This window comes from Caretta caretta, chromosome 9 (assembly GCF_965140235.1).
Source record: "Caretta caretta isolate rCarCar2 chromosome 9, rCarCar1.hap1, whole genome shotgun sequence".
In the NCBI taxonomy this organism is placed as follows: Eukaryota; Metazoa; Chordata; order Testudines; family Cheloniidae; genus Caretta; species Caretta caretta.
Genome location: NC_134214.1, coordinates 103,414,947 through 103,439,017, shown reverse-complemented (window position 1 = coordinate 103,439,017; position 24,071 = coordinate 103,414,947). Strand labels below are relative to the sequence as shown.

At 44.9% G+C, this 24,071-nt stretch overlaps 2 protein-coding genes across 7 annotated transcripts in view; both read right to left on the bottom strand.

Moving 5' to 3' along the window:
• Window positions 1–10,124, bottom strand: part of TAF1 (TATA-box binding protein associated factor 1) — a 142,276-nt gene extending 132,152 nt beyond the window's left edge. For 3 of the 4 annotated variants that reach the window (XR_007358536.2, XM_048864913.2, XM_048864915.2), the window contains exons 1-5: window positions 9,964–10,124; window positions 9,677–9,794; window positions 5,310–5,426; window positions 3,793–3,906; window positions 2,285–2,526 (exon numbers count right to left, since the gene is read on the bottom strand). Coding sequence is in view for 3 of the 4 variants with exons in the window: in XM_048864913.2 (XP_048720870.1) it covers window positions 2,285–2,526; window positions 3,793–3,906; window positions 5,310–5,426; window positions 9,677–9,794; window positions 9,964–10,089 (717 nt within the window). In the remaining variant the exon portion in view is untranslated. Of the gene's footprint in view, window positions 1–2,284; window positions 2,527–3,792; window positions 3,907–5,309; window positions 5,427–9,653; window positions 9,795–9,963 lie in introns of those variants that run through there. The other variant, XM_048864917.2, reaches the window with a different exon arrangement.
• A 10,567-nt stretch (window positions 10,125–20,691) lies between these two features.
• LOC125642955 (rho-related GTP-binding protein RhoG-like) overlaps window positions 20,692–24,071 on the bottom strand; it is a 38,256-nt gene continuing 34,876 nt past the window's right edge. For all 3 annotated transcript variants that reach the window (XM_048864969.2, XM_048864970.2, XM_048864971.2), the window contains one exon: window positions 20,692–23,536. In XM_048864969.2, the coding sequence (XP_048720926.1) occupies window positions 22,938–23,513 (576 nt within the window). In that variant the 5' untranslated portion in view covers window positions 23,514–23,536 and the 3' untranslated portion in view covers window positions 20,692–22,937. The remainder of the gene's footprint in view (window positions 23,537–24,071) is intronic.

Below are 24,071 nucleotides of genomic sequence, written 5' to 3'. Positions count from 1 at the left end.
GAATCCCCATCGAGAAAGGTGTGAAACAAGGAGATACAGTTTCACCAAAACTATTCACAGCCTGTCTTGAATTGTTTTGTCGATAAGCAGACTTGAAAGGCGGGATTAATATCAACAGCGAGCGGCTAAACCATCTCAGGTTCGCAGATGACATAGTGCTGATAGCTGAAAACACAGCCCAGCTTGAGAGAATGCTTAAAGAACTGAAGCCGAAAAGTAGTCAAGTCAGATTAAAAATGAACTGGTTGAAAACAAAATACATGAGATCAGATATTCTGCCAAGAACCCAAATAACTCTTGGAGGAGAGCAGATCCAAAAGGTTGATAAATACGTTTATTTGGGTAAGGAAGTCAACATGCGCCACAATCAGAAAGGCAAACTGTCACACAGAAAAAAAGCTGGATGGTGCTATTCAATGACATCAAGGACATCCTCCAAGGAAAGATCAGCAAAACAACTCATGCGAATCTTTTTAACTCGACCGTGCTTCCAGCAATGTTATATGGCAGCGAAACATGGTCACTGACAAAGACTGAAGAACTTCAACTGTCTGTCACACAGAGGGCAATGGAACGAATATTTTTGGGCATTTCGCTCCGTGATCACAACCCCAATGAAATAATTAGGCAGCAGTCTGGAGTGCGAGACGTTGTTGAAAGCAGGCTCAGCAAAATGCAGTGGACGGGACAACTCAGCGACAACAGATGGACTGCAGCTATATCTGAGTGGTATCCGCGAGAACAGAAACGGCCAGCAGTCAGCCTCCAAAAGAGATGGGATGACTTCCTAACAAGGAGATATGGACAAGCATGGCGAAGGATGGCCAGAGCGAGAGAAGATTGGAAGACGTGTTGTGACTGGCTCAGTCTCAACTGATGAAGGATCGACAGTCTACGCTACGTCTACACTATTCCCCTGCCAAATTTCAAGATCCTGCTACAAACCCCTAAGGTGCTAGTGCTCTTCAAAAAATGGTTGAAAAACTTGGTTAACAGTAGAGGAATAATACACCTGCCAATCTTGTTCTCCAAAATAGCTACATCATTTTTATTAACACTCTCCAGAAAAATTCAACTTGTGGCAGAGACCAAGAATGGAAAGTTTCAACATGAACTGTAGATGTTTGGCAAAGTTTTAAACTGGAAACAGGGGTAGTAAAAGGAAGAGTTAGGCAACTTTAATAACTGTTGTCATTAACAGCTCCACCTATAATAAAGGGGATTTAAGTAGGAGTAACTGGGACAAGATTAAGAAAAAAAATTAGCATTTAATTTGAGGAAAATCTTCCTGACAGTGAGATATATGAGGCTGGAAAACACAGTCTCCTGACAACAGTGGTGGAATCCCAGTTTCTTGCCACATTTAAAACTTGATTAAACAGTTATTATTTGTATTGTGTTAGCACCTACACAGGTCAGGGCCTCACTGTGCTAAGGACCATAGAAACACACAAAGACAGTCCCTGCTCCAAGGCACTTACAAGATATTAGCAAATTTACAATAGGGCTCAACTCTACAGCTCCTCCTGGGAGAGGACTTAAGTGTTTCATCCAGTTTTTTTATGACTATTATTAGTAAACATTTACACTGGAAAAGCATCCAGCAGCCCCACTCAGGATCAAGACTTCCTTGTGCTGGGTGCTATACAAAGACATGCTCCCTTGCCTTTAGGAATTTACAATCTAATAAGATGTGGACTACAAACAGTTTGCTACTTAAAATCACCCTCATCTTCATCTCATCCTAGCCGTTACTATCAGCTGATTTCTTATAGGAGTCACAGACACATTGGGTGTTGAGGAGGGATTTAAAAATGAATCAGTTCAGGGAGAAAGTTCCCTGAGTTAGGGAACAAGGAGCAGAGACATTTGTGAGAAAAGGTGACAAACAAGTGGATGAGGCTGTGACTAACTTCAGTGATTCACCTGTAATCTGGAGAAGGGTACTCTCTCCCCATTCATAAAGTGCTTTGGGATCTGTGCACCAAAGCTCTATAGAAGGGTAAAATATATACGTCAGAACCTAATTTACATGAAAATCTCTTTCTAAGAGACACCTCCTGAGAGCAGGAGAAGCACTATCCAGCTTCCCATGGAAAGCAGTCACTGATGGCAGCCAGTAAACAGACACAGAGAAATCAGATATGGAGATGACAATCACCTAGCCCCTCTCACTCTACCAAGCACACATTTACTAGGATGGCTTTTTTTCCAGTCTTAAGTGTCCCAAGTGACGGAGTTTCCATCATTTTCCCTTGGACACTGTCCCCAACACATACAATACCTTGCCAGGCCGGAATTCCGGGAACAGCTCGGTAACACTCGGCAGCTGTTTGGTGGCATCTCGCTGCATTATTCCTGCAAGAGGCAGTGTCAGTTTCCCTTCCTTGGATTCTGCCTGCCTTGCATCTTGGGGTCCCATCTCTGACTCAGAATCAGAAGAACTGCTGAAATCCGCCTTCTCAGAGGTAGCAGAGGACGGAGCAATGATGGAGGGCAGAATGATACCATCTCCATCTTCAGATACTACAATAGAACAAGTATCTTATGAACAAGTTTCCTTTCTTGGTCCCCAGCACTACCCCTTTACTCCACAAGCATTGTTTCCTGATCTTAAAATATGCTGAATCTAAGGGCTTGGCTGCACTTGCAAGTTAGAGCGCATTAAAGCGGCCCCAGGCACCCTCATTCCCCACCCGTCCACACTGGCAAGGCACTTAGAGCGCCTGGACTCTGCAGCTGGAGTGCTCCTGGTAATCCTCCTCCACAAGAAGCATAAAGCTTGCTGCGCCCCGGCTGAAACACCTGGGCGTCAGTGTGACCGAGGTGTTGAATTACTGCACTGTTATCGGCCTCTGGAAACGTCCCATAATTCCCTGAAGTCAAGTGGCCACTCTTGTCTCTGTTTTGAACTCGGCTGTAGGAATGCAGATATCCCCTTTCAAAGCTCCGTTTCTGACATCCGGCTGCTTATCTGCTCTGGGACAAACCAACCATTACTGTGGAATGCTGTGTGTGAGAGAGAGAGGGGAGTGGGAGAAGGGGGGGTCTGCTGCTGTCTGAACTTACAAGACAGTATGCTGACACACACTCAGCACCCCAAAACCCACTCTCTCTCCCCCCCACATACACACAACACACTCCCTGTCACTCTCCACACGTTTCCCCCCCCCCCCCATTTGAAAAGCATGTTGCAGCCACTTGAACGCTGGGATAGCTACCGCAATGCACTGCTCTTTGTGGCGTTGCAAGAGCTGCTTATGTGGCCACGCCAGTGCACTTGAATCTGACAGTGTAAACACACAGCAGCATTTTCCCTGCTGCGGTCTCCGAAGGCTGGTTTAACTCCCAGAGTTCTACATCTGCAAGTGTAGCCATGCCCTAAGCCTCCATGTTTTATAGTTATTGATTCCTGTTCCAGTTTAGCCTTTCAGTGCATCCCTAGATCACCTCTGCAACTCACAGTCCCCGCTGAGAGAAGGCAAAACAGAGAAGCAGGTGAACGTCACAGGTTGGTTTGATTATGAATCTTAACATTACTGTTGAAAGTGTTAACATCTTTTACTCTATATTTTATATAAAAGCCAGTTACTCCTAAGCAGCGCTACTTCTTTGCATAATTGGCCTTCAGATCCAGTCTGCAGGATGGATCTTTGACAAGATCCCAAACATGCCACAGTATAAAGCCACTGCACAGAAATGCTTGAATCCTTGATTTGTCACATCCTGTCATCCCAAAACTCCTAGATTCTTCCCACAAGTTTCAGATAGAAAATGAGAGTCCTTACTCACCAGGGGCTGTTGCATCTTTTTCATCGTCTCTCTTTACTGGAGGTGGAGGTGGTGGCGGCATCAGCTTAGAATCAATATCTTCGCAGTCGGCATCATAATCATCCTCATCTTCATCTAACCAGTCAAAAGGAGACAATCACCTTCAGAACATGTGACCATACTGGATCAGACCAATGGTCCATTCAGCCCAGTATCGTGTGTCTGGCAGTGGCCAGTGCCAGATGCTTCAGAGGGAATGAACGGAACACGGCAATCATCAAGTAATCCATTCCCAGTCATCCAGTCCCAGCTCTGGCACTTGGCGTTTAGGGACATCCGGTACCTGAGGTTGCATCCCTTACCATTTTGGCTAACAGTCATTGATGGACCTATCCTCCATTAACTTATTTATCTTTATTAAAAATAAATAAATAAATTAAAAAAAATCCACTTTCAAGGATACCCAGACACTCCTACCCCAATACCACAACTAGGGTATCTCACCTCCACCCCAAACCACAGAAAGGACCCTGTTTCAGCATTAACTTATTACAAATACCTTTCCAGTTTCTCAAATAGATCACCCAAAGCTGCCCCAACGGTGGTTTCCCTGCACTCAACGGCTTACAAAATCAGGGCTTAAAATGTGGATGAGTAGGGAAGCATGAAAACTGACGAGAGAAACATGAAAATTCAGAGCAGAAACCCTAGATTACTGCAACATTCCTAATTTCCTGCTCCTGACTGACAGGAGAGGAGGTGGAAAGTTCCTTTAGGAGACAGGCAGCAGATTCATCAATTGCACTAGCAATAACACAGGGGGAAAAAAACTGCAGATGTTTACAATTCTGTATCCTACAGACAGGGATCTCCTATATTAGTCCTCATTGGAGGAGCATAAAGGCCAGCCTCACCCCTCCTTATAACCTGTGAAAGTCGTGGTAGAACTTGGATGAAGATGCCTCCTCATGAGCAGCTGCCATTAAACAGAATGCTAGGGAAGGGAGATGGGGAGAAACAGAGGAGGGGTGTAATTGGTTCGGATAATCCTCCAAGGGAATGGGCCTTAGCCCCCTCCTGTGACTAACTGATTTCCCCCCAGGAGATAGGTCTGAGACCAGGAATCATGTAACAGCCTGTGGCCTACCCTGTCCTTAGATCAAAGACCAACCAACAACTCACTTTACAGGAACACCTGCGAGAAGGAGGTAGGATATTGCAGAAGACCCTGGGTCAGGGAAAACAATCTGGTTTATCTACAGAAATTATGATGAGCTGTTTTGCTTCAGAAAAATAAACCCAGCCCCTAAAGGGACTGAAATTTCACCACCCTCATGTACGTTATTTGATGTGTAGGCCATTTATTTGCCCCACTGGCTTACATGAGGTTCGTGAAGCAGGCAAAGAACATGGCAGGAAAACGATGATTACAGAAGGATCACTCTCAACAACAGCAGCAAAAGCCAATCCGCCCCACAGAGACGTACCATTAACTGTAAATCATTTTGTCTATGTGTACTCCTACCACCGCCAATTACCTGGTCTTCGAATTGGTTGAAGGGTGCCCATTGCCTGCCTGTATCTGCGACTCTCATCTTCAGCCACCTCATTAATATCTGAGTAATCAACAGCATCCTCTGTGCTCTTAACCCAGCCTGAGGAGGAGGAAAGACTTGTCATACAACAAAATCATATCCCAACATGTACTCACCACATCTTACCTCATCCCATCTTAGTCTATCCTGACTTCTCCATCCGCCTACCCCCTCCTTCCTGCTGTAACTTCTTTCCACCCCCTTCTATACTCTATTTTACTGGAGGAGCAAATACAACCCCTGTATTAAGGTTACCTAATGTTTTCTATTCTAAAAAGGTCTGGTCTTTCTTCCCTTCCCCTGCCCCCAAGAGCTCCAACACCTTCATGGTTTGCAGCAAGACTTTGAAATCTGGAAGGTGGATCATTGGGGTCAGGGAAGTGCCAGTCTCATGGAAATCTGTTCAGATTTGGCAGAGTTACAAGCTGCTGAGACAGGCCCTTTGACCCAGAGGTAAGTACACCGCCTGGGAACCAGACCATGAGTCCTAATTGAATGTCTTCTACTGATGAACGTTCGTAATTCTGTACTTTCACAACTGTATTAAGCAAAGCACCATATCCCATTGGGGGTTACAGAAGCTGGGAATATAACTACTATTGCAAAAACAAATCCTATTAACTGCCACACTGCCTCTCAGAAATAACTTATCATATCTTTGTCCTCTGCTACGCTGTCTGTAAAATAAGTCTACTCATTTATAAATAACTCACTGTTTCATTGTGTTACGTACACTCCTATGAACAGCCTTCTACTGCTGGCAGCTAATGTAATTAAACTGCAGTCAAGGAGTCTATGCTGCAGTCTGAGTGATGATTCACACCCGGCTGATAATGCATGATGGAGTGTTGCTATAGTTGCAAATAATTTGTTTTCAAATCTTTTCCAAAAATAAATTAATTAAATTAAATTAAGAACTCTTAAAAGAATGTTAGTGAGGTTGCAAAAGTCAAGCTCGTGAAAGTTAAGAAATGCCAGAACTAAGGCTGCTCTCAAAACCTTGATGTTGCCCCCTTTTGTATATGCACGATACAGTCTTTAATTACACGATCACTTTTTCCACACAATTCCCGACTCATTTAGCATGGAGGGTGCTCGGGGCACGAACGAGGGCTGTGTAGTGAATGATGCTGTGTCAGTAGGACACCAGCTTCACTTGCTCTTGAAGTTGAAAGGGGTATAGAGAATAAGGCAGATGACTAGGAAGAGAAAGGACAATCTCCACCCAAAATTGGGTCTGTTACCATTTGTGAGATACTAACCACTACAGTAATGAGCGGTACAGAAAAGCCCATAGTGAATTTCATAATTCTATATTCAGTGCAGCATTTGGATAGTGTGCAATAAATAAGCGCCAGAGCCACGTATTGAATGATAGAAAGCAATACTGAACAACTGCCTCATTCACTGAGCTATGTTCCATCCTGGGGGAAAAGTGGAACATGTACAGAAAAGAAAAACAAATTATCTGATCACGTCATTAAAAATCACCACAATGCTCACGTACAAGAGACAGACTTAAGACTGAACAGGCATCCTTAATTCTGGCATTTCTACTTTCAAACACTTGACTTTGCAACCTTCATATTCTTTTAACGTAAGTTTTTTGTATTAAACAAAATTAAATCCCACAAACAGTGAGCGGGGAACTTTACAGATAGGTATAAAGGCAGGGATCCCTGGCCCTATGAGCAGACAATCTATAGACAACATGTATAAAGGCAATGGAAAGCAATTGGGCAGTGAGATTTACCCAAGTTTACAAAGCTAGGGCAATACCTTAACCCTGAACAACAGCAAATTGTCTAATGATAAGATGAGGTTTGTACAAAGATATTGGCAGGGTAGACTCTGGCCCTTATGTTGGAATTATTTCTTTTCTTATTAAAGTTACTGCTGCACTGAGCATCACTCAGTGAGAAAAAGACATTTCAAGCATTCTCAGAACCAGTGCTATTTCTGTCCTTTATTTATTTGTATTACAGTAGATTGCAGTACACAATGTTGTTTAGCTACACTGGTCCCAGGATACTAGAGAGACAAGGTGGATGAGGCAACATTTTATTGGACCAATTTCTAGAGAGAGACAAGCTTTCAAGCTTACACAAAGCTCTTCAGGTCTGGGGAACTAACTCAGGTACATCTACACTACAGCACTTAGCTCTAGCACTTATGGTGGAGACACTCTAAGTCAGTGGTTCTCAACTGATTACGAACTATGGGCCCCAACCCTTGCTGCACAGGGAGGCTGGCTGCCAGCCAGCCCGACTCGGACTGCACAGCTTGTGGGGCCAAGTGGCTTCCCCGACCGCCGCCACACTGGGCGGGCCAGCAGTCCGGACCCCGACCCCTCCAGGGCAGCCCAGACCCCAAACCCGTCGCACCAGGGCAGCCCAGACACTCCCATGCTGGGCAGCTGGGAACCTGGAACCCCAGGCACACAGACAGACTTTAGAACATAGCTAAGCTGGGCCACAGCTCTGTGCTAATTGGGCCACACGCGACCGCGGGATGAGAATCGCTGCTCTAAGCTGATGGGAGAGAGATCTCCCATCGGCTTAATAATGCTTGCCTCCGCAAGAGGCAGTAGCTATGGGCTAGTCTACACTGGCAACGTTAAAGCGCTACCACAACAGCGTTTTAACACGGCTTGTGCAGTCGCGGCACAGCGTTGGGAGAGAGCTCTCCCCGAGCTCTAAAAAAACCCACTTCCATGAGAGACGTAGCTCCCAGTGCTGGTGTACTGTTCACACTGGCGCTTTACAGCGCTGAAACTTGCAGAGCTCAGGGGCTTGTTTTTTCACATCCCTGAGTGAGAAAGTTGAAGAGCTGTAAAGTGCCAGTGTAGACAAGCCCTAAGTCAGTGGGAGAAGCTCTCCCACTGACATAGCACTGTCTACACTGGTGCTTAGGTCGGTATAATTTACATTGCTCAGGGGTGTGGATTATTCACATCTCTGAGCGACATAAGTTATACCAAAGTAACCTGTAGTGTAGACAAGGTTTCAGTGCTATTGCTAAACACAAGGTCTGAACAGACTGTTTAGCTTAAGTAGTTAACACACATTTCAAGGTACCACTCAAGGTGAAGCGGCCCATTAATACCCTTCCAGTCGTAGGAAGGAAAGGGTGGATAGCAGCTATGGGGATTGTTAGTGGGTTACAGACTGTTGTAATAAGCCATAAATCCAGTATCTGTATTCAATCCATGATTTTTAGTGTCTAGTAGAGTAATGCATTTAAGTGCCCTGATTCATCTTTTGAAAGTGTTGTGCAGGTTTCCTTTGAGGAAGAAGACCAACACATCAGATATAGACTAATCTGTGAAAATCAGTAACCCACTCCCATGGGCATAGTAGTGTCTTCACTAAAATGCTACAGCAGCTGTAGCACTGTATGTGAAGACAAGCCCTGACTCCCCTGAGTTAGTTTCCCAGACCTGGAGAAGAGTTCTGTGTAAACTCGAAAGCTTTTCTCTCTCACCAACAGAAGCTGTTGCAATAAAATAAGTTACCTCACCCACCTTGTCTCTCCAGAACATTACAGTGGCACCCAGAAACTTCAATTGAGGATCACAGCCCTATTGCGCTATACGATGTGCAAAACAAGTAATGAAGACAATAGATCAATGGACCAATAGGTTTTACAATTTAAATAAGTCCAAGATGCAACGGTGAAGTGGAGACACACAACTGAGTAGGAAGACAAGGTCATAATAAATTGGAATATTAAGTAGTATATATTTGTTAAATAGATGCCTCCATGCTGGTTTGGTTGTTTTAAAGACTGAACAAGAGACCATAATGATTCACTAAACATGCAAATATACAATTGTGCACCACAGTTACCTTCTCAAGTACAATTGTTAGGCTTAGGTATTAATACATTAGTGATGCAACTAGGACAGTTCATGCCTCATAGTTATTGCCTCCGCCTTCCTGCAGATTGGCAGATATCAAAATGCGACTAGAGCGTCAACAATGAAATTACGGTTTCCGTTTCAGTAAGAAGAGCTAGAAATGCACCGTTACTCTTTAAAGAGAGGTTTCAGAGTAGCAGCCGTGTTCGTCTGTATCCGCAAAAAGAACAGGAGGACTTGTGGCACCTTAGAGACTAACCCATTCCTTTGAGCAGAAGCTTTCGTGAGCTACGGCGCACTTCAGCTTTATGCTCAAATGAACGTGCTAGTCTCTAGGGTGCCACAAGTCCTCTGTTCTCGTTAAGAAAACCCTTCGATGTGATAACATTCGACTGGGCTGCGGTAGCTACAACCGATCCAACCCAGACCTGAACGGGTGTCCGGGCCTCACCCTCCTCATCCAGCTGGGCTCCGTCAGTCTCCGCAGCGTCCTCCTCGCTGGCCGTGATCTCGGTGATCAGGTTGCCCAGCCCCAAGGCGCCCAAACCGGCTAAATGCTTCTTGGATTCCTGGAACAGCGGAAGACAGGACCGGCCGTTAGCGGCCCCGCGCCGCGAGGGGTGACGCCCGGGGAGCACCAGGGCTACGTTCCCGCCGCGGCGAGAGGGGCCCGGGCGCGGCCAGCCGGGGCGCCTGTGGGCAGACGGAGCCCAGCGGCCCCAGGGCCCCGCGCCTCACCTTGTCCAAGACGCTCTCCCCCTCCAGCTGCCCCGCCTCGTTGATGTTCCCGAAGAGGAAGCCGGCCAGGGAGAAGGGCCCGGAGCGGCCCCCCTCCGCCTCCTCCTCGCTCTCCGAGTCCGACATCTCTCCCGCCTCGTCCCGAGACGCGACCCGGAAGCAGAAGCGGGGCGCGAGCGCCGCCGGGTCACGCCTGCGGAGAGCACCATAGAGAACGCGCGGCGAGAGCGTCTGCTCGGAGGGGCGGGGCCGGCGCTGCCGGGGCGACAGACTCGGCCCAGCCCGCCGCCGACTCCCGGGGGAGACGACGGCAAGGATCGGCGCTCGGCGAGCGGTCCACCGGCGGTCGCTTGAGCGGGCCTAGTAAAGACCCCCAAGTCGACAGCGGCTCGCTCTCCAGTCCACCTGCCCTGCCCGCAACGAGAGGAGTGTCTCCCGTCGGCCCCCGCCGTGTGGACCCGGGTAGCTCGACTCCAGCTACAGGCGCGTAGCTGGCGTGACCACGGCAGTGTAGACATCGGCTCAGCCCCAGCTGGGGCCAGCTGCGGGGCGCCTCAGTGCCCGGCCGGACCCGTCGGGCCGGGTGGTGTCAGCGAGCCGGGCTCTCGGGCCCGCTCACGCGAGCACCCCCAGTACAGACTTCCGAAAAACAACGGTCTCTGGGTGCTCCCACCGGCCCGCCAGCCACTGGTTGCAGCTACAGCTCTACGGGCTCAGGACCACTCAACAGCAGAGCCTTACCGTCTCTAGGCCCTGGTCTATACATGGGGTTAGGTCAAATCTAGCCTCCTTAGGTCGATTTCAGAATGACTGCATCCACACGACCACCCCCATTCCGTCGACCTAACAGGCTCTTCAAATTGACTTCTGTACTCCTCCCCAGCGAGGGGAGTAATGCTAAAATCTACCTTCCTGGGTTGAATTTGGGGTAGTGCGGACGCAAATCGACAGTATTGGCCTCCGGGAGCTATCGAGAGTGCTCCAATGTGACCATTCTGGCCAGGACTTTGAACTCCAATACACTAGCCAGGTACACAGGAAAAGCCCTGGGAAATTTTGAATTTCATCTCCTGTTTGGTCAGCGTGGCAAGCTCAGCAGCACAGGTGACCCTGCAGTCCCCCTAGGATCACAAATTAACTCCAGCATGGACCAAAAGGGAGACGCTGGATCTAATCGCCTTCTATGATGAGATTACTGGTTCTGTGGATGAAGGGAAAGCAGTGGATGTATTGTTTCTTGACTTTAGCAAAGCTTTTGACACGGTCTCCCACAGTATTCTTGTCAGCAAGTTAAGGAAGTATGGGCTGGATGAATGCACTACAAGGTGGGTAGAAAGCTGGCTAGATTGTCGGGCTCAACGGGTAGTTATCAATGGCTCCATGTCTAGTTGGCAGCCGGTATCAAGTGGAGTGCCCCAAGGGTCGGTCCTGGGGCCGGTTTTGTTCAATATCTTCATAAATGATCTGGAGGATGGTGTGGATTGCACTCTCAGCAAATTTGCGGATGATACTAAACGGGGAGGAGTGGTAGATACGCTGGAGGGGAGGGATAGGATAGGATACAGAAGGACCTAGACAAATTGGAGGATTGGGCCAAAAGAAATCTGATGAGGTTCAACAAGGATAAGTGCAGGGTCCTGCACGTAGGACGGAAGAACCCAATGCACAGCTACAGACTAGGGACCGAATGGCTAGGCAGCAGTTCTGCGGAAAAGGACCTAGGGGTGACAGTGGACGAGAAGCTGGATATGAGTCAGCAGTGTGCCCTTGTTGCCAAGAAGGCCAATGGCATTTTGGGATGTATAAGTAGGGGCATAGCGAGCAGATCGAGGGACGTGATCGTTCCCCTCTATTCGACATTGGTGAGGCCTCATCTGGAGTACTGTGTCCAGTTTTGGGCCCCACACTTCAAGAAGGATGTGGATAAATTGGAGAGAGTCCAGCGAAGGGCAACAAAAATGATTAGGGGTCTGGAACACATGAGTTATGAGGAGAGGCTGAGGGAGCTGGGATTGTTTAGCCTCCAGAAGAGAAGAATGAGGGGGGATTTGATAGCTGCTTTCAACTACCTGAAAGGGGGTTCCAAAGAGGATGGCTCTAGACTGTTCTCAATGGTATCAGATGACAGAACGAGGAGTAATGGTCTCAAGCTGCAGTGGGGGAGGTTTAGATTGGATATTAGGAAAAACTTTTTCACTATGAGGGTGGTGAAACACTGGAATGCGTTACCTAGGGAGGTGGTAGAATCTCCTTCCTTAGAGGTTTTTAAGGTCAGGCTTGACAAAGCCCTGGCTGGGATGATTTAACTGGGAATTGGTCCTGCTTCGAGCAGGGGGTTGGACTAGATGACCTTCTGGGGTCCCTTCCAACCCTGATATTCTATGATTCTATACGGGGAGAAGCATCTGTGCAGGTTGAACTCTGATGAAAAAGAAGAAATGCTGATATATATGCCAAAATCACACAGGGCATGGTGGAGAGAGGCTCCCGTGTGAAAGTTAAGGAGCTCAGGCAAGCCTCTCAAAAGACAAAGGAGGCAAACGGTCGCTCTGGGTCAGAGCCCCATACATGCCGCTTCTATGATCAGCTGCATGACATTCTAAGGGGGGGACCGTACCACTACCCGAGGGCACCTGCAAGGGGAGAGTCTCACGCAACAGGGAGGAGGATTTTGTGGAGGAGGAGAAGGTAAGTGGTGAATCTGCTCTCCCTGGCAGCCAGGACCTTTTCATCACACTGGAGCTAATACCTTCCCAAGGCGGGTCCCCGCCCCTGAAGCCAGAGAAGGCAGCTCTGGTGAGTGCACACGTGCAACTACAGTACAGGGTTTAAAAGCAATAGTGTTTTATTTGCCCTGAAGAATTGGGATGCATTCACGGGCAGTACAGCTACTGGAAAAGTCTGTTAACGTGTCTGTGGATGGAGTGGGAATCCTCCAGGGACATCTCCATGAAGCTCTCTTGGAGGTACTCTGAAAGCCTTTGCAGGTTTCTAGGGAGGGCTGCCTAAGCCTTATTTCATCCTGCACACTTTACCATGTGAAGCCAGTAGCAAGTAGTCTGGAATCATTGCAGCACAAACCATGGCAACGAATGGTCCTGGGTTTGGTCGCCTTCAAGTAACATTGTCTATATCTTTCTGCGTTAGCCTCAGGGGAGCGATATCATTCATGATCACCTGGTTGAAATAGGGGAATTTTTGTAAGGGAACAGTAAAAGGATCCCATTCATGCTGGGTTATTTGCACTTAGCTAAAAGGGATCATTGCAGGGAATAGCCACACGGCAGAGGGAGGGGATCATCCCAGAGAATAGCCACGCCATGGCGGGGGAGGAGGTGTGTGCTGCACATCCACCTGAAAACCGCAGCCCCTCTTTTTAAATGTGAAACCCAACTGGCATTGCTTGCTCTGGGAAAGGATGACGCTGCAGTTTGAAACCATTCCCACGTGTTATGAAGGCGTAAGAAGCCAACCCCACGTACCAAAAGGCTTACCGTGGCTGCCTGGAAACCAAATTCTGTTGCCCGGCTGTTTGTGATGTATTACCATACCGACAAGCACTCAAAATAAAAGACAAAATGTGACTTTGTACCTAAAGCACATATGTTGTGAATTGCTTGATGCACTGTGAAAGTCTCCCTTTTGTTCTCAAATGTATCATCTTAAATTTTACTCTCCCTTTTTATCTCCCCCCAGCTGCAAATGTTTCTATGCTCCCCCATCAGCTCCGTCCCTGAGGTTATCGCAGATTAGAAGGCGGAAAAAAAAACACATTCACGATTACATGTTTTCTGAGCTCATGCAGTCCTCCCGCACTGATAGGGCACAGCTTAATGCATGGAGGCATTCAGTGGCAGAGGCCAGGAAAGCATTAAGTAAGTGCAAAGAGCCGAGGCAGGAGGCAATGCTGAGGCTAATGGGGGAGCATCTGTTGGAACTGCAGGAAAGCCAACAAGAGCACAGACCCCTGCTGCATCCATTGTATAACTGCCTGCCCTCCTCCAAGTTCCATATCCTCCCCACCCAGACACCCAAGAATGGGGGGGGGAGGCTCTAGGCACCCAGCCACTTCACTCCGGAGGCTAGCCCAAGCAACAGAAGGCTGTAATTCAAACAATTTTGATTTGTAATGTGGCTACAATAAGCAATGTGGCCTTGTCCTTCCCTCCTCCTGAACCCCACCCCACACAGGCTACCTTGTGAGTTCTCACTTTTTTTTTAATTAGTTAAGAAAGAAAGAAAAGGAAAGGAAAGAAAGAAAAGTTTCAAAACAATAGTTACTTTATGTCCTTTGCTAGCTATGGTCAAAGGATGGAGGGTGGTTGGCTTACAGGGAATTAAAATCAACAAACAGGGTGGGTTTGTAGCAAGGAGAAACACTCACAACCTTCACCCCGTAGCCTGGCCAGTCATGAAACTAGTTTTCAAAGCCTCTCTAATGTGCAGCGCTCCTAGCTGTGCTTTTCTAGTCGCCCTTGTGTCAGCTTGGCAATTTTGAGCAGCCAATTTGCCTCAACCTCCCACCCCGCCATAAATGTCTCCCCCTTACTCTCACAGATATTATGGAGCACACAGCAAGCAGCAATAACAGTGGGAATGGTGGTTGCGCTGATGTCTAACCTAGTCAGCAAACAGCACCAGCGAGCTTTTAAACGTCCAAAGGCACATTCTGCCACCATTCTGCACTTGATCAGCCGATAGTTTAACTGCTCCTTAGTACTGGCCAGGGTGCCTGTGTGTGGCTTCATGAGCCATGGGAGCAAGAGGTAGGCTGGGTCCCCAAGGATAACTATTGGCATTTCAACATCCCCAATGGTAATTTTCTGGTCTGGGAAGTAAGTCCCTTCTTGCAACTGCTCGAACAGCCCAGAGTTCCTAAAAATGCGAGCATCATGCACCTTTCCCGGCCATCCCACTTTGATGTCGGTAAAATGTCCCTTGTGATCCACCAGTGCTGGCAGCACTATCAAGAAGTGCCCCTTGCAGTTTAGGTACTGGTTGGCAAGGTGGTCCGGTGCCAAGTTAGGGATATGCATTCCATCTATCACCCCACCACCGTTTGGGAAATGTGCAGGTCATACTTGATGGCTTTGCTGCAAAGGGTTCCCTGAGTCACTACCCTTGATAGGAGAACGTCTTGGATCACAGCAGTCCCCACAGTAGACTTGCCCACTCCAAACTGATTCCCAACTGACCGGTAGCAGTCAGGCGTTGCAAGCTTCCACAGCGCTATCACTACTCGCTTCTCAACTGTCAGGGCAGCTCTCATCTTGATATTCCTGCGCTTCAGAGCAGGGAAAAGCAACTCACAAAAGTTCAAGGAAAGTGGCCTTACGCATGCGAAAGTTTCGCAACCACTGAATCATCCCATACCTGCAACACGATGTGGTCCTACCAGTCTGTGCTTATTTGCCAGGCCCAGAATCGGCATTCCACTGCATCAACCAGCCCCACTGCCTCCATGATGTCTCAATTGCCACAGCCCGTGCTTTCAGGAATGTCTGTGTCCATGCCCTCATCACAATCGTCCTTGTGCTGGCGTCTCTTAACCTGGTTCTGCACATACTCCAGGATAATGCGTGAGGTGTTTACAATGCTCTCAACAGCAGTCCTGAGCTGAGCGGGCCCCATGCTTGCCGTGGTATGGCATCTGCATGGGTAACCTAGGAAAAAAGGCACAAAACGATTCTGTTGCTTTCACAGAGGGAGGGAGGGAAGGGCAACTGATGACATGTACCCAAAACCACCCGCGACAATGTTTTTGCCCCATCAGGCATTGGGAGCTTAACCCAGAATTCCAATGGGCAGTGGAGACTGCGGGAACTGTGGGATAGCTACCCACAGTGCATCGCTCCGTAAGTCGATGCTAGCCATAGTATTGAGGACACACTCTGCCAACTTAATGCGCTTAGTGGGCACATACACAATTGACTGTATAAAATTGATTTTTTAAAAATAGACTTCTACTCTACCTAATTTCGTAGTGTAGACATACCCCTAGGGGTAAGTATCCTCCTATGTACAAAGCTATAGCTAAATACCTACTTACCTCCCAGGGGCATTTTAATTAGAGCTCTCAGGCAATTAATATTTTTAATCGCAATTAATCATGCTGTTATCCAAAAAATATTTAAATAAAGGGTATTTTATTGTTTTTTACATTTTCAAATATATTTCAGTCAAAACACAGAATACAAAGTGTACAGTGCTCTATTTTGTTACAAATATTTGTACCGTAAAAAAAACACCAGCATTTTTTAAGTCACCTAATACAAGTACTATAGTGAAATCTTTTTATCATGAAAGTTAATTCTACATTTGTAAGTTCAAAAAAACCTGCATTCAAAAATAAAACAATGTAAAACTTTAGAGCCTACAAGTCCACTCAGTCCTACTTGTTGTTCAGCCAATCGCTCAGACAAACAAGTTTGTTTACATTTTCAGAAGATAATGCTTAACTGCTTCTTGTTCACAGTGTCACCTGAAAGTGAGAACAGGCATTTGCATGGCACTGCTGCTATCAGCATTGCAAGATATTTACGTGCCAGATGCGATAAAAACTCATATGTCCCTTCATGCTTCAACCACCATTCCAGAGGACATGCGTCCATGTCGATGATGGGTTCTGCTTGATAACGATCCAGAGCAGAGCGGACTGACGTGTTCATTTTCATCATCTGAGTTAGATGCCACTAGCAGTTGGTTGATTTTCTCTTTTGGTGGTTTGTGTTCTGTAGTTTCCACATCAGAATGTTGCTCTTTTAAGACATGAAAGCATGCTCCACACCTCATCCATCTCAGATTTTGGAAAGCACTTCAGATTCTTAAATCTTGGGTCAAGTGCTGTAGCTATCTTTAGAAACTTCACATTGGAATCTTCTTTGCATTTTGTCAAATTTGCAGTGAAAGTGTTCTTAAAATGAACACAATGTGCTGGGTCATCATCCGAGACTGCTATAACATGAAATATATGGCAGAATGTGGGTAAAACAGAATAGGAGATACACAGTTCTCCCCGAAGGAGTTCGGTCACAAATGTAATTAACGCATTATTTTTTTTAACAAGCATCCTCAGCATGGAAGCGTGTCCTCTGGAACGATGGCCGAAGCATGAAGAGGCATGAGTCTTTAGCACATCTGGCACGTAAATAACTTGTGACACCAGCTACAACAGTGCCATGCGAACGCCTGTTCTCACTTTCAGGTGACACTGTAATTAAGAAGTGGGCAGCATTATCTTTCATAAATGTAAACAAGCTTGTTTGCATTAGCCATTGGCTGAACAAGAGGTAGGACTGAGTGGACTTGTAGACTCTAAAGTTTTAGACTGTTTTGTTTTTGAGTACAGTTATTTAACAAAACAAAAAAATCTACATTTGTAAGTTGCACTTTTGTGATAAAGAGATTGCACTACAGTACTTGTATGAGGTGAACTGAAAAATACTATTTCTTTTGTTTATTTTTACAGTGCAAATATTAGTAATCAAAATATAAAGTGAGCACTGTACACTTTGTATTGTGTTGTAATTGAAATAGATATATTTGAAAATGTAGAAAAACATCCAAAAATATTTAATAAATTTCAATTGGTATTCTATTAACAGTGGATTAATCACGATTTTAATTGTGATTAATTTTTTTTTAGTTAATCACATGATTTAACTGCAATTAATCAACAGCCCTAATTGCAATGTAGCAGTGCTGTGCGTTTGCAATATCAAGCACTCAAAGTTAGAAAACAGGCAAAGAGAGGGCACCTTTATGCATTGTGATAGTCTTTAATTATATATTATTTCCACAGGACTCCTGCTTCATTCAGTGCACACCTAGTGAGCAGTAGTCAACATTTTGTTTTATCCTCATTGTTCGAGATGTAGCGCACACACACACACACACACACACCCCTCACCATATTTCCTGCTCTGAAGTAGTTAGTTTCCTTCTGAGCTTTTCTATGGCATTTATACTACTAGTAGCTGGCACTTTCACCAACTCTCAAAAGTACTTTACAAAGGAGGAGATCAGCATCTCGTACTTCATAATCAGAAGCTGACTACACTACCACTTTTGTCGATCAAGGGTGTGGGGAAAAAAAAAAAAAAAAAAACACATCCCTGACCAACAAATTTCTGGTGTGGACAGTGCAGTCGGCAGGAGACACTCTCCTGTCAACATAGCTAACCCCGCTCATTGGGGGTGGTTTAATTATGCCGGCAGGACAGCTCTTTCCTGCTGGCAAAGAGCAGCTACACAGGGGACCTTTACAGCAGGACAGCTGTGCCGCTATAAGGTCCGTATGTAGCCTTGTTAACTTATCTTCATAATATTCCTGTGAAGTGAAAGGATGGTATTATCCCCATTTTACAGATGGGAAACTAAAGCATAGTGGATATGCTTCTAATAATTTTAGGTTCCTCATATGGGATAACTAGCACCTGATTTAGCACATTACTTTAGCAAAGCTCCCAGTAACTTCAGTTATAGCTTTAAGTTCAGCATTTCTGAAAATCAGAGCTCAAGGTATCCCATCATAGCATTCAGGAATTAATTAGTGACCCCCTGTGAAAAGTTTGGTTTAAATGATTTGCCTAACATTAGGAACTCTATATTATAGCAGAGGCAGGAATAAAAATCAGTTTTCCAAGGTGGTATTCAGTTGCCTTAACCAGAAGGCCATCCATTCCCTTCCTGTGATCCCCTGTCCCGGTGCTACAAATAGTACATACCTTCCATCTTCTGCAACAAATGAAGCAGCATCCTACAGGCAACATCCTCCTTTAATACATAATCCCAATTCATCCCCACAGTAGGTTGAGCCTGTGCACTGAATGAATTAGGGGTCACATGGAAAAAATATGTGATCATGTAATTCAAGACTATCAATGCAGATGCACAAGGTGACCAAATTAAAGTTTTCACCACCCCTATTTCCCTCACCAGCTTCCAGTCTTTCCACACACATTTGGGCTCCCTGTTTGTCTCTTTGCCTGATCAGTTCCAGCCTCCCACTTCCTCTCCTGCCCTGGCCCAGTTACTCCAAGTTTCCTCCCACTCCCCCAACTCCTTGTCTCAGCCTATTCTTTTCCATCCCCTCTGGTCTCGCTTTTATCCTCTCTGCCTCCCCTTCCTTCTTTAGTTTGGCTGGGTGACAGGAGGTGCAGGTGTTTCCTGTATTCTCACTGCTCTCAATTTCAGTGTCCAGCCCACTCAAAAGCAGTTGTCAGACTTTCCCTATAAAGGCTGCTCCTCTTTGAGACTGCACACATGGGCTGTCCTGTGCAATCTGGTCACACATAACAGCTGTGAAGGGATACAGTATGTCCAGTGAGGACAGAACCTTCAGAGATTGGCCAAACATAAGTGGATTTTCACAGGAATGGCAAAAGGCACATCCCTGACACAAAGTCCACCCCTTGCCAAATTTCAAATCTCTGGTCCAAAGCATGGGGTCATCAGAATATTTTAACATAAGCAAAACCTTCCCTGCTGCCCTGCCCCCGCCTCATTCTCAAAACAGCTGAACAGTTCTGTCTAAAATTTTCCAAAAAACTTCAGACACCTGGCGTACAAAATTTCACACAAAATGGTTACAGGTTGGCAAAACTATAACCAACTGAAAAAGTCTTAATGTGAAGTGTCAGCCCTAATAGGGAGTGCTATAATAGTTATTCACATGTGGAAACAGGATTTTAGTGGGAATTATCTTGCATCTTTATAGTAAAGAGACATCAGATTCACACAGTTTACAATCACTAAAACTGGACTGAACAATTAAACTTCTTAATTTGTTCAAAATTTGCTTTGCTATATTTCAAGTCTCCAGATTTCCACGGAAGAGATTAAGAACAACTGTAATATGAAAATGGAATGAGTGAATAAAACAGCAAGAGATCAAGAAAGCTTTATTACAATTTAATTCTGCATAATTTAAAAATCATTTTAAATCGTTAGTTGCAATACAAATTCCTTTTAAGTATAAAAATCAAGTTGCCAGTGTATGTTTCAGTACCACACTTCAATCAGATCATCTTAGGGTCCTCTAATGCAAATGAGTCCTCCTCACCCTCCCACTTTAACTGGCTTAGAGAACTCCTTTGCTTAGAGAGAGGTCCATTTGCTCGTTCAGATTTACCCAAGTAGCACCAAGAATTCTACAGGTCACAAATTTGGCACTCAAAAGCAGAGCATTGAGGCCTTTCTGGTTGAAATTCCATATAAATAGCTACCATTGTGTACTGAACAGAGCATTTGAGTGCTAAAAGTATACATCTAAAAAGACTGCCTCAGATCATCCTTTGGACAGAGCACTCCTGAACTGTTCAAATCAACTGGGTCCGGGGTGGGAGGGGGAATAAGTGAAATCTCTCAAAGACAAAAAATGTAAATGATTAGTCTGCTAGAAGGATATAAAAACTGAATAGCACAGGAGAGACTGAATTGTCACAAGTCAATTGCATTCCCAGCCACTCAAATATAAAACTTTTATAAGGTTGGTTTCGACTGCTCTCTCAATGCTGGAATGTTCTGATCTTATTTGGAATTAGACATATCCAACCAGGGAGCTAAGTCAAATCTCCCTTGTAATGTGACAATGGACAAAATCAAGGCAAAAAAAAAAAAGAACCCAAACTCTGCACTAGAGTTACAATAAAATAGGTTAAGAATTATAGAAATTTGCAACAGCCCAAATTTACAGAGTGACCATTTACAGATTTTGTTAATTATCAATTATTGTAATAAAGAAAAAAGTTCACGATATCTGCACGCTCCTGAAATTCATTCCTGCAGAGATCAGGCCCTGGAGTAAGAACTGTCAGAATAGCAGGATACCTGCTCCTCTTGGCAGAAAATACACAGAAATATCAGATGTTGAAATCAGTCTGTTAATGAGGTACTATGAAGACAGTAAAAAGCTCTCCAAGTTGTTCTAGTTCATGGCACTTTGTGAAGAACAAAAAAGAAAGTGGTATGTAGAAGGAAGCATCCCCAGGCTTCTGCAAACATTATGGCATATTGTTATTTTGGTGTTTATCTGAACCATTCCCAGTACACTACATTTGTTTCATTAGCTAGTCATACTGATGGCTTGGGTCAACTGTGGCTTGTAATTTAGCCTTTTAGAGTGGGATTTGCTAAAGTAATATATGCCATCAGTTATAATGGAATTGTAGTTACTGTAAGTTATCAGTACATCAGGCAGAGAGAAAGGCACATCCTCTTCTTTGAGGGGAAGTAGGGGACAGATAGGAATATATCCACCGCATACTTCAATACCACATAAGGCAAGGCTAATTTAATATTTCTCTTAATCCTAATAGCCCTACAGTTGCCAACCCACCAGCATCTTGCTGCAATGAGAAAAGAGAGCTCATTCCATATAGTGCAGGCATAACACACATTTTTGCATGGGTGAGATACTTTAGGAAACTAAGATCTGAACCACTAACACAGGCTGCTCCCAAATACAGTCAGTGGCACCTACGCAAGGAATGAGATTATTAATTTCAGTACACGAAACCCACAAATCCCAGCATCCTTATATTAATACAGAATCTCTTATACAGCACATCAATTTCAGATCTGCAAGTTGCAGGGGCAAGTCTTTAATGGAGGTTTCACACTGCTGCTTTTTTGCTCATCCTAGGTGTTGTGGGTAAACAGACTTCTGAAGATAGAAGCCAGTGACCATTCACAAAGGGGTAGGAACAGTTATTGAAGTGTTTAAATAGAGCTTCAGCTAAAAGTAATTTATAATAATGTGTGACCAGCTAGCGTGGAGAGGAGAATTATTTTTAAAATGCTGTAGCCCAGGTAACCGTATCCACCATAGCTGGCCAACCATTAAAAACAGTTTAACTGGAACCATAGTTAAACATGGTTCCTGGCTTCATGTTATAGGACCTACACAATTCCAAGACATGATCTGCCATGAACTCTCATGCAATGATGCAGGGGTTAATTATGGTTGGGAGAAAGAACTAATTCCTCAAGAGCAACAGCCTCCTTCCAACTCTCTGGAATTCTCCTAAAAGGCAGGGGAATGTACATGTACAAGTATGCAGGTCATACTAGGAAATCCACTTTGAGAATGTCATCCCAATTACCTCAAGCAGTTTGAAGAGAGAACAATAACTCCACTCTCAAAATTTAAAATACTCTTTAGAGGGGGAAGAGAAACCCTAATGCAGTTAAGACAACTATGGCAGACCTGCATTTTGTTACCATCTCACCTCTCTGTTCCTAAACCACCACAGAATCATTTATTTGAGTTACTGTCATCTAGAATTCCACATATCAGGAGGTGCCAACTTCTGATCTTAATACTAATGTAACCATTTCAGGAGTTCCTTATGTCTGAAACACTGGACCAAACATGATTGGTTTTCATTAACTTTTCATACAAGTAATCACATTCTTCACTATAAAGTAAGTCTCATATTAATATTGAAGGTTTCAGCATTTTTAAATTTAGACAAATGGTTTTCAAATTTCATGATGTCAAATTAAGGCAATAATTAGAAAGCCAGGCTCTTGTCTGGTAGACCAAGTTGATGAATCAGTAAGGGCCAGAAGCAGCAGGAACTATATTTAAAGCAAAATTATCAATATCTGTCGCTTTCAGCAAGGCCAATAACTGAAGTTTGTCTAGTAAAGGAAAAGTTTGGCTTTGAAGAAGTCCCCTCATCCTCTTCTATTGAAAAGAATGGAAGCCAACTGAACTCTGGAGATGCTGGAGACTCTGGAACTTTAGAAGATGGATAGATATTTCATCAGTCTCTCACTAGGCTGGAATGAACTGGTTTGTCTCAGTTTCCCTGAAGCAGTTACCAAACTGCAAGAATATACTTTGCATGAACCATTTCTGTTTAGACCTGTTAGTGCAAGATGCAAATCTTCAATTAAAAAAAAGAAAGGAGCCCGCCAAGATCCCCGTCAGTCTTCATTTCACTTCAAATATCCATCGTCTTCGGCAACTACAACAGGACACACTTTTTTGTGTTTTTCTTTGCCACTGGGTATAAAACTGCGCGCACAGCTTCAGCAAACACCTCTCGAACCCCCTCCTGGTTCAGAGCTGAGCATTCCAAATATTTTACTGCTCCAATCTGTTTGGCCAGTGAAGTTCCCTGTTGTGGGGTAGTGGGAGCCAAGCTTTGCTCCTTCAGCTTTTTAACGGTTTCCACATCACTTCGTAAGTCCCTTTTGGTGCCAACTAAAAGGATTGGAACATTAGGACAGTGGTGAGAGACTTCAGGGTGCCATTTGTGCCGAACATTTGCATAAGAGGAGGGACTTCCAATGGAAAAACAGATGACAAATACATTGGTTTGAGGGTATGAGAGGGTACGTAGACGGTCATATTCCTCCTGGCCTGCAGTGTCCCAGAGATTTAGACTAACTGTCCGGCCATCCACAGTCATCTGGGCACTATAGTTGTCAAACACAGTGGGTATGTACTCCTCTGGAAAGGCATTGGTGGTGTAGCTGATGAGAAGACAGGTCTTTCCCACCGCACCATCTCCAACAACTACACACTTTATTGTCTGCATTCTTTACCCAGAAATGGAGAATCCTGCCGAAAGAGACAAAACAAAGTCACTCACTTATAGGAATTTTAAAACAAAAAGTGTAGAAGGTTTCTCTAATACAATGCCCTCAACATTTCTAATAATTTATTTTTGGTAGCGGACACAGCATGCTAGATGCTAAACACACATAAAGAGGCAGCCTACACTCTAGAACACTGGTTCTCAAACTTATTTGATCATGCCCTCCTTTGTGTCTGTAGGAGTTTATCCCTCCCCCCCCCCCAACAAGTACATATACCAATAAAAAACAAACATGCAACTCTCATTAAATATTAAAAACAGTAAGGCATTGATTCAAACAGCGCCAACGATCCATTTTAATAAGGGCAAAATGGAAATTGCAATGCTTAAAGTTAAATGTGCACACTGAATCATAAACTGATTAATGTACAGATGGCAACGACTTGTATAATGCTATTCAAGCTTAAAAGAATAGCATCAAAATGCACAGCGCCATCTGAAGATCTGATCTGTCCGAAGGAATCAGCTTTGCTAGTTGTTTGTTACTGTGGGTAAAAT